Source organism: Zea mays, chromosome 9, assembly GCF_902167145.1.
Source record: "Zea mays cultivar B73 chromosome 9, Zm-B73-REFERENCE-NAM-5.0, whole genome shotgun sequence".
Taxonomy (NCBI): Eukaryota; Viridiplantae; Streptophyta; class Magnoliopsida; order Poales; family Poaceae; genus Zea; species Zea mays.
In genome coordinates, this window is record NC_050104.1 from 70,875,663 (window position 1) to 70,885,420 (window position 9,758).

The 9,758-nt window shown below is 47.9% G+C and overlaps 1 protein-coding gene across 1 annotated transcript; it reads left to right on the forward strand.

The window, feature by feature from the left end:
- Positions 1-603: 603 nt before the first annotated feature.
- LOC100276497 (uncharacterized) lies at positions 604-2,792 on the forward strand. Its single transcript, NM_001150271.2, has 6 exons — positions 604-1,264; positions 1,630-1,797; positions 1,927-2,009; positions 2,123-2,192; positions 2,261-2,335; positions 2,524-2,792. The coding sequence occupies exons 1-6, from the start codon at positions 701-703 to the stop codon at positions 2,740-2,742; spliced, it is 1,179 nt and encodes a 392-aa protein (NP_001143743.2). The 5' UTR covers positions 604-700; the 3' UTR covers positions 2,743-2,792.
- The last annotated feature ends 6,966 nt before the right edge of the window (positions 2,793-9,758 follow it).

Here is a 9,758-nt window from a genome sequence, read left to right on the forward strand (position 1 = left end):
GTGAATCCGCCTGGGTCTACTGTTCCTGCCCGAGGCTGGGCTCGGGCGAGGCGAGATCGTGTCCCTTGAGTGGACGGAGTTTTGACCTGTATTGCGCCCATCAGGCCTTTGCAGCTTATGCTGATGGTGGTTACCAGCCGAGTTTAGGAGTCTTGGTGATACCCCTATTATGGTCCCCGACATATATCATTATGAGTGTGGTAATATGACCAGGAATGTGATCATATTAAGTTTATTATCCCTCATCACGAAACAAACAAGAGATGTTGTATCTCTAATCCACCTTGACTCTGTAATCAAACAAAAAAATTAGGTTTAACCCGTACAAAGGACCTGTCCGACCCAACCTAAAAATGGATATCCGACCCACGTTGTTACAGAATCAAACACACGCTAAATTAGCCCCCTCAAATAGAAATTCTAGGGTGCCTAAAATTTAGAAGGGTGACACTGAAAATAGCAATTTAGGTTAGGTAGGCTGGAATAGTTCCAGAACGCGCCCTTGGGGAAGCTCGGAAAAGCGTCACCTACTCACCTGACTCGACACCTACCGCGCTCTCCGGGTGGTGCGAGTGCGAGTGCCACGAGCCCCACGAAAGCAAAGGAACAGACGCACGCGGACCGTAGCGCTGTCACGTTGCGTCACGCGGCACTATCTCAGCCAGCCGTCCAGCACAGCGGACCGGTCCATCGATCACCGATGGCCTCCTCGCTCCGCCATTTCGCGGGCCTCGGCTGTTTCTCCGCCGCGGCGTCTAGCTCTGCCTCCACCAGCTTCCTGCCCGGCTACGCCCCCGACTTCTGCGTATTCGTGGCGCTCCGTCCGATCAAGCCGCCCGCCACCGCCGTAGCGAACCCTCCCGCCTCTCCATCTCCGCTGGAGGAGGAGCACCGGCAGCAGGCCGCCGTTCCATGGCACAGCGACGACCCGCCAGCACCATCCGTTCCTGCGCCGCTGCGGGTGGGGATCGTCGGGTTCGGCAACTTTGGACAGTTCATCGCGGGCGGCGTGCAGCGGCAGGGCCACACCGTGCTCGCGGCCTCCAGAACCGACTACTCTGCCTACTGCGCCCAGCATGGAATTCGCTTCTTCAGGAGCGTCGACGCGCTGTGCGAGGAGCAGCCGGACGTGCTGCTCATCTGCAGCTCCATCCTGTCCACGGAGAGCGTCGTCCGAGCCATCCCCTTCCACAAGCTCCGCCCCGACACCATCGTCGCCGACGTGCTCTCCGTCAAGGAGTTCCCCCGCAATCTCCTCCTCGAGGTAACCAGGCTTTTCAATACCCACCTACCGTTCCCGACCAATAATCATTAATGCACCTGCTCCTGCTGGCTGTTCGTTGTTGTGGACTTATAGTAGCTAATCAACCCCATTTCTATTTTGGCATCCGAAACTCAGGACTAAGTTTTAGCTCTACGTATCCAACACCCACACCCTTACGCCTACTCTGTGGTCCAGAATCCGTCACTTGATTTCCTCTGAATTTCCTGGTGATGACGAAGACGTACGCTTATGCTGGACCGGCCAACTGCACTGCACTGCACTTACAAGGGAATGGTGCATTGCCGTGTCTGGAATCCGGAACGAGGATCGTTGATACACTGATGAACACATCGCCAATCTGTCAGGTTCTCCCACCAGGATTCGGGATCATCTGCACACACCCGATGTTCGGGCCGGAGAGTGGCAAACACGGCTGGGGCAAGCTTCCCTTCGTCTTCGACAAGGTCCGTGTCGCGGACGACGGGGATCAGGCGGCAACGTGCGACCGGTTCTTGAGCATATTTGAGCAGGAGGTAACTCTACCAGAACTCATGATCTCTTTGATTTGATGTTCATCCACACTGGGGCATTTAATTTGTAGGAGCTACTGAACATGTGGAATTTTTGTGTGTGTTTCATTTCATTCTAGACAATTCTTGTAGGGTTGTAGGATGGTGGAGATGTCGTGTGCCGAGCATGATCGCTACGCCGCGGGGAGCCAGTTCATCACGCACACAATTGGGAGGTCAGCAACATTGCATATATCTGGAACGTTTTTGCAGCTATCACTCCAGATCGTTTTCGATCTGCCTGCTTAATTAACGCGATGTTATAAATGACTCACGTTGTTTGGCGCAGGGTTCTGTCACAGCTGAACCTCAGTTCAACCCCAATCAACACCAAGGGCTACGAGACCCTGCTGCAACTTGTAAGTGGTCTTGTCCATTCTTGATTGCTGAGACGAATGCTGGCTCTTATCGCCTACGAACCTTGCAGACCCAGAACACCGTAAGCGACAGTTTCGACCTGTACTACGGGCTCTTCATGTACAATATCAATGCCACAGAGCAGGCAAGTGCTCTCCACCCGGCCTCTCAACACATCATGCATTAGTTTAGTTGCATAAGCTGGTTTTGGTTAGCCCGTGGGTCAGCGATTGTTGTAACGCATGCAGCGCAATTGTTTGCTAACATGTACTATATATGCCTAAAGTTAAGCGCGGACAACAACCTAATGTTTCACTGCTGCTTCACGCGCAGCTCGACAGGCTGGAAATGGCATTTGAGAAGGTGAGACAGATGTTGTCTGGCAGGCTCCACGACTTCATAAGAAAGCAGATTGTGGAGAGGGCGGACCCTTCAGGAAAATTGGCAAATGGCAGGTCCAGTTCTCCTGCAGCGCACCACTTATCGACATTAACAGAAGAAAATAAGACACGTGTATCCCCCGCTCTTACTCTAGCCTCTCCTACGCTTTAGTTAAACTTGTATAAATTTGACCATGTTTTGTTAATAAAAAAATATTGATATATACAGATCTAAATGAATTCTGCGTCGAAATATACTGGGCAATCGTATTGCACGAAAAATCTAGGAAAACAAATATAATGTTGTATGTTGGTGGATTTTTCTACAAATTTAATCAAAGGTAAAAAAATATGTTTACCTTAGAACAAAAACAAAGTGAAATAGAATTTTAAACAGTGAGGGTATGCTGTTGTAGATGTGCAGTTTTCATAGTTGTCAATATTCACTAGACCAATAAGAGTATAAAGCCTATTTGGATCTTCCTAGCTAATTGTTTACCATTGGCTAACAATTAGCTAGTAAATAATTAGTTCGCAACAATTAGCCAGAATATGTTTGGAGTCTTCGCTAATTGATGTCTAAAATATAGTACATAGTTTGTTTATCCTTGCATGGCAAACAATTAACCAAGAGAAAAAGGAAAGGAACCGACAGAGATAGGGATAGTCGTTTTTCTCTTTTTATGATCTATTAGCACATGTTAGCAATGTCAAATGCTAATGGACAAACAATTTATCAGCACTCTGACTAGTAATTACTCAATTAATTAGCTAACCCGTTTGAAGACCAAGATGTTAAAATTAGCTGGCAAACTGTTTGCCAGATGGATCTAAACAGATCTAAAGAGGCCCTAAAATCATGCTTTCAGTTTCTTGTTCCGAATCTCTCCCCTCATATAGGCTCTTTGTTTGCTAAGAGCAAGGCTAGCCAGCTGTTGGCTATAAGTCATTGATATGTGTAACACCCAAAATTCTATTTTGGAGTCCATAACATTTTCCCTAAAAGATTAATGATTAAAAGGTCTACAATAGTGGTTTCCTTCCTTTTCAAATTTACTCTCTAAAAATGGACACATGGTAATGTTAGAAGATTCAAATCTAAAACCTTTGTGAAACTAAAATTTGACTTGAATTCTAGGAAAGAAAACATGATAATAAAAAGAACTTCAATCCAGTTACTAAAGTAGAGTATTTTCCCTTCATAAAAATATAAGCAGAAATACTTTTCAAAATATTTAAGTGACTCTTACTTTCTTCTAAAGACAAGTAAGTAGTGAATATTCAATTTTCTTTTATTATTAACTTCTAACTTGATCACACAATCAAAAACAATATTTTTTTCTAAAATAAATAATCTGTGTGTTTGCATAATTGAAGCATTTGCTTCAGGGATCAAAATACTTAAATATAAGTATATGAAAATAAATATAATTAAATACATACTGCAATTTTTGTGTGCTGCATATTATTTGAATATTGAAACACAAATCACATTCAAATTTGAATTTAGCAAGTGAAAATAATTGAAAGAGAAATTGGAAAATAAAATAAAAAGAAAGCTCTCCCTCGGTTCTGTGGGCCAAAACCGACCGATCCATTTACCTCGACACTCAATCAGCCTGATAAGTCAGCGTGGCGCTGACAGACGCCCCCCCCCCTGCCAGCCTCATACCGCGTCGGCCGGTGGTCCCTATAGTGCCGCGCTGTGTAGGGGTGGTAATGGATCACAGTCCAAATGCCCCTTCACAAAAGCTTAGGGCCCTTAAATAATTCTAGTTCAAAAATGAATAGGAATAGGGCCCGATCCTAATCTGATTTGATCCTGAAAGTTTGTAGTGTAAAATTTAGAGCCCATTATCACTCTAGTTGTGGGCACGTGAGACTTCCCGGCGCACCCATCTTGCCAGCGCCACCATCGTCGTCGTAACATAACTCTGCACGCTCATCCGCGGTTATCGAGGAGTTCAATCGACCGGGTTCTTTCTTCCCCCTCGTTCTCGGACTCCTCTGGCCTAGGAGTATAAGACCCGAAGCACCCTGACCCCCTCCATTCTGCATATGCGCAAAGAAACCAAGCTACCATGGATCAAACACACACAGATACAGAGAAGTAGTGAAGAGTGGCCGTCGTCATGGATGTGTGCTTTCACCATCGTCAGGGTCAGGGAGACTCGCCCTATCCCGGCGGATGTTTCCGTGGCGTCGTTGGGCGGATAGGGCCACCTGCTCCGACTGAATTGCTCACCGGAGTATCAAACCCGCCGCAGATCGACCTGCGCGCGTGGACTACGTCATCTGTGCCTATACCGTCGGTGAGGATTTTCTTTCCTAGTCCGTTATCGTCTACTCATTGTGCATCATCTTTCGGATTGGAACCTCGTGCGTAGAATTGAGATTGGGCAAAATGCCAGTGAGGGCGCCGCCGTGGGTGGTGACGGACCACCGTGGGGCCCGGTCGGGGCGAAGAAGAATGGCCCTGACCGTTGATTAGGGACTGAACGGTCCCGATTAGATCGAGGAGTATCGTTTCGGGTATTTGATCTGGACCGTGGGCTTTGGATCCAAGGGCTAGAACAGTTTAAAGTAGGAGAGGGATTTCTAGCTGTGGATGTTTGATCCTATGGTGTCCGTCGCGTACCAATTCATTAAAATGTTAGATCTAATCTGAGCCATCGATCAACAATCGGACGATTCACATCTCTGCGAACCCCTTCATCGCGTTCCAATTATAAAAGAGACCCTAGACTTTCCAATAACTAACCCACCGTCCATTTTTATGTGGAAAGAAAATAAAATTAAATGAAGACTTTGCATATTTCCCCTGGAGTTTATTTTAGGCATAAAAAATAACACAGAAGTGCATAAAAACTTAGGAAAATCATAACTTATCCATTTTAATTCTGATTGACCAGTTCCAATTGCATTAGCTTCATAAAAATATTTCCTATGCAGTAACAACATCATTTATACCATATCACATATTTGTATAATTATATGTTTATTTGACCTATGTTTATTAACTCTTCTAATCAAAAGTTAACATGCCCGTAATTATAATTTGACCGTAATTTGCTCTCTAATCAAGTTATAACTCAGATTTAAGTTAAATTGGCTATGTCTTTGTAAACTTTTCTCACATTGTATTTAGTCACCTAAAACTTCGGAAATTCATATCTTTTTAACCATAACTCTGATTGTAATGGTTCTCGAACCTACGATCTCATAGCGACGCGTAGAATATTCTTACATAGTTTGTTCTTATGCTTTGGTGTAATGTTATCATATCCATTATTTGCTTGATTGTATGTCTTGCTACGAGTAGATGCGAGGTGACGATGAACTTGAAGTCCAACCTTTGGGTCAACATCTGAACTACAAGGTTATCTCAAGTATAAGGTAAGTTGTGCCCTTGATCACTCTTATTTATCTAATAATGTTCCTGTTAATCACTGTGACATGCTCAGGTTAATTTGATGGGACCTAATAGGTTACCCTAGTTTTGTTTACCCCACACCTTTCAAACAAATGAATTATTGGGTAGATTGGCTATGCTCTACCTGGTTTTTGGGAAGTAATGCTATATGACATATGATCATGCTTTATCATTGTTACTAGATTATTTATTGTTCATGACAAGAATATGGTGTTAATTGGAACATTGAGCTTAACTTGAGATAACAGTGCTACCACAAGGTAGGAATGGGACGCCCTTGGCTGGCTAATTAGGAAAGCTAGTGGAGGACTACCTTACCCGAAAGGGGCAAGGGAGATAGTGGAGTTACCGGTGTAAGAACGTTCTCGGGTCGATCTTGCTGCGATAGCTTTTCGGACAAGGGATTGCTATATCGCTCTTCTCCCGAAATCATAACGGGTTTTCTGAAGCTAGTGAAAGTTTGTAAAGATCTCGTAGTGGATGCCTAGCCATTCACCTCGGGAGTGTCTAAGGGCCTTGCAAACTCTGGCTAGACATGATACACGACTTGTGGGTAAAGGACACAACCTCTGTAGAGTGTAAAACTGATATATCAGTCGTGCTCACGGTCAAGAGCGACTCAAAACTCTTGCATGATTAATTTATGAAATTAAACTTAATCTGGCATTTGCATTGCATTGTGTGATTTATTATCAATTGTGATCAATTATTTAATTGGGATGGTATCTACTTATACTTAGTAACTGCTAATAAAATTTTGACCAACTTTTTAAAAGCAATGCTCAGGCTTAACCATTCTTCTTGGTAAGCCTTACACTTCACATGAGCCCCACCGTAAGTGAGATCATGCACATTATTTCCCACATCTTGTTGAGCAATGAACGTATGTGAGCTCACCCTTGGTGTACTTACCCCTAGGTCAAGGACAGGTACCACAAGGTAAGGAGCATGAAGGATGTCGCGATAAGTTCGTGAGAGGTCTAGGCAGTCGTCTCCCAGTCAACTATGGTTGCGGAGGATCGCTGTGTTCATCTGATGTAATTATTTAGTTCTTTTGTATAGAACTCCTATAAAGTAATAAAGATGTGACATTTCTTTCTGTACCATGAGTCATCATATGTGTGAGACTTGATCCTATGTAACGCCCTGAATTTGGGGGGGTAGATTTTTTTCTTCTTTTCACTAACCAAATTCGGGCGTTACTCTCTTTTCTCTTTCCGTTTCTCTCCTTCTTCCCAATTTCAAACTAGTATAATGACGGGTGTCCGTGTCATGTATAAACAAAACCTAAGTGTCATGAGTATTGCATCATGCCGAAGCATATTTCTTTGTCTGATGTCGTGTTTAATCGCGTGTTCGTCTCGTCCCGGTTCGGATTTCGGTTCGCGATCGGAATTCCGATTGGTGTTCGACCCGCGGAGTGACCAAGCTCGGCCCAGTCCGGCCCGGTCCGGCCCAGTCCGGCCCGCGTGCCCCTGGCGCCCCTTGCCCTACCCATGCGCGCGCCCCCTCCCCTTAATCCTGTTGTCTCATTTGATTTTCTCCCGCGTAGTAACTTCCCTCTTCCACCTCTCTCTCTCTCCCCGTGGTGCCCTAGGGTTTGGAGTCGAGATCGCCGGAGTTTGGATCCCCGGAGGTGAGTTTTCCACTCCCCTTTCCTTTCTCTCTCTCCCTCCTCCCCCTCCCTTCTTCTTCCCCTGGCCGCGCGCCCTCCCCAGCGCTCGCCGCGCGCCCTCCCCTGCCCCGTCGCGCGCCGTGGCGACGGCCCAGCCGCGCCGCATCCCGCGCCCGGCCCCGAGCCCCTCCCCGCGGCGAGCCCCGCCCCGGCCGAGCCCCTTCCCGCGTCGTGCCCCCCGGCGAGCTTCACCCCGGTCGAGCCCCTCCTCGCGTCGCACCCCTCCTCGCGTCGCGCCCCCTAGCGAGCCCCGCCCCGGCGAGCCCCTCCCCGCGTCGCCCCCCCTGCGAGCCCCGCCTCGGCCGAGCCCCTTCCCGTGTCGCCCTCCCCGGCGAGTCCCGCCCCGGCCGAGCCCCTCCCCGCGTCGTGCCCCCCGGCGAGCCCTGCCCCGGCCGAGCCCCTTCTCGCATCGCGCCCCCCGGCGAGTCCCGCCCCGGCCGAGCCCCTCCACGCGTCGCGCCCCCCGGCGAGTCCCGCCCCGGCCGAGCCTCTCCCCGCGTCGCGTCCCCCCCGGCCGAGCCCCTCCCCGCGTCGTGCCCCCTCGGCAAGCCCCTCCCCGGCCGTGCCCCTCCCGCGCGCCGCTCCCCCAGCCGCGCGCCCTCTGCTACATCCTCGCGCGCCCTGGCTGCGCCCTCGGCTGCGCCCTCGGCTGCGCCCTGGCCCGCGCCCCGGCCGTGCCCCCGGCGGCGCCCTCGCGCGCCCCTGCCCGAGCCCGTGCCCCGCAGCCTCACACCCCGCGCGGCTTGCACGGTTCGCGCGCCCTCGGCACGCGCAGCGTGCTCTCGCGCGTGCGACCGTAGGCGCGTTACATTTAATCCTCGCTTAATCCATTTTAATTTTGTTTAGTCAATGTGCTGCGTCACGCACTTCGCTGCGCGACGGTTCATTCTAATTTCATCTTTATAAATGTGCTGTGTCGCGCACTTCGGCGCGCAACGATCCTTTTAAATTTATATTTATTAATGTGTTAAGTCGCTCGCTTCGTCGCGCGACGATTCATTTTAATTTATATTTATTGCAGTGCTGCGTCGCGCGCTTCGTCGCGCGACGATTCGTTTTAAATGCAGTTCTGTTGGCGTAAGCCGTCACACGTTTCGTCGCGCAACGCTTAACGTTTGTCTTTAATTAATGCAAGAATCTTGTTGCGCGACAAGTCCTTTATTTCTTAATTCAATTTAAATGTTGTGTCGTACGTCTCGCCATATGACCAATCCCTTTCGTTCATCTTTACCTATTTATAGTGACTAAATGTGGAACATGACTTTACTTTATGCTAAACGCAGTGTCTAATTTGATACCCTTCTGTTTAAACGAATGGTTTAATTTATAATTATGTAAAGTGATTGCGTCTTGACCGTAGACCCGACTGTTATTTCCTCTTTCTCTCTTAACCGTAATTGCGAGCCCCTCGTTGAACGTCTGTTTATTTATTGCATTCCATTGTATGGTGTACTGTTCTTTTAGTATTAAATGTGTGGAATGTATGTTTGAACTCGTATAGAGAACGATCTGGTTGAAGAGCCCGAAAAACTCATAGGAGAAGCCCCTGAGCAGCAGCTGGTTGGTGGAGGCAAGTGTCCCTTGACCTATCTTTGTCCTATACATTCTTTAATTCACCTCCCGCATTTCACAGTTATACCTAAGGATTGACTAGCTTTTGTTATCCATGTCCTTGTTTACCTATTTGGGTTGGATTATTATTGTTTAGCTTTATGCATTGCTCAACTCTAATCAATGGACATGATGAGATTTATCAGTGATACGTTGTTTCCCTTCTTTATTATGATATTATACTTGTGTCATTCAAGGGGGCTCGAGCGGTTTCTCGAGTGCCTCTCCGTAAGGACCTGTTCGTTTGATGACCTCCCGGGAAAACAGTGCAACCATGAGGGTGGATTGGGATGCCTTAGCTGAATAATTAGAGGAACCGGGGTGTAGTTCGCTTAGCCGTCGTGCCATTAATGGGGCTCGGTGTATGCGGCTCGCTCCGCCAAGTTTGGTTTGCCCCTTGGGGAGGAGTGCGGTACATTTAGGAAACCTAACGGGCGACTACAGCTCCGGAGAATCTTTGTAAAGGCTA

Excerpts from the sequence above, each read along its gene's own strand:
- LOC100276497 (NM_001150271.2), top strand. The coding sequence starts at position 701 with ATGGCCTCCTCGCTCCGCCATTTCGCGGGCCTCGGCTGTTTCTCCGCC. Across the intron at positions 1,798-1,926 it reads TGAGCATATTTGAGCAGGAG|GGTTGTAGGATGGTGGAGAT; the intron begins GTAACTCTACCA and ends CAATTCTTGTAG. Across the intron at positions 2,193-2,260 it reads ACGAGACCCTGCTGCAACTT|ACCCAGAACACCGTAAGCGA; the intron begins GTAAGTGGTCTT and ends CGAACCTTGCAG.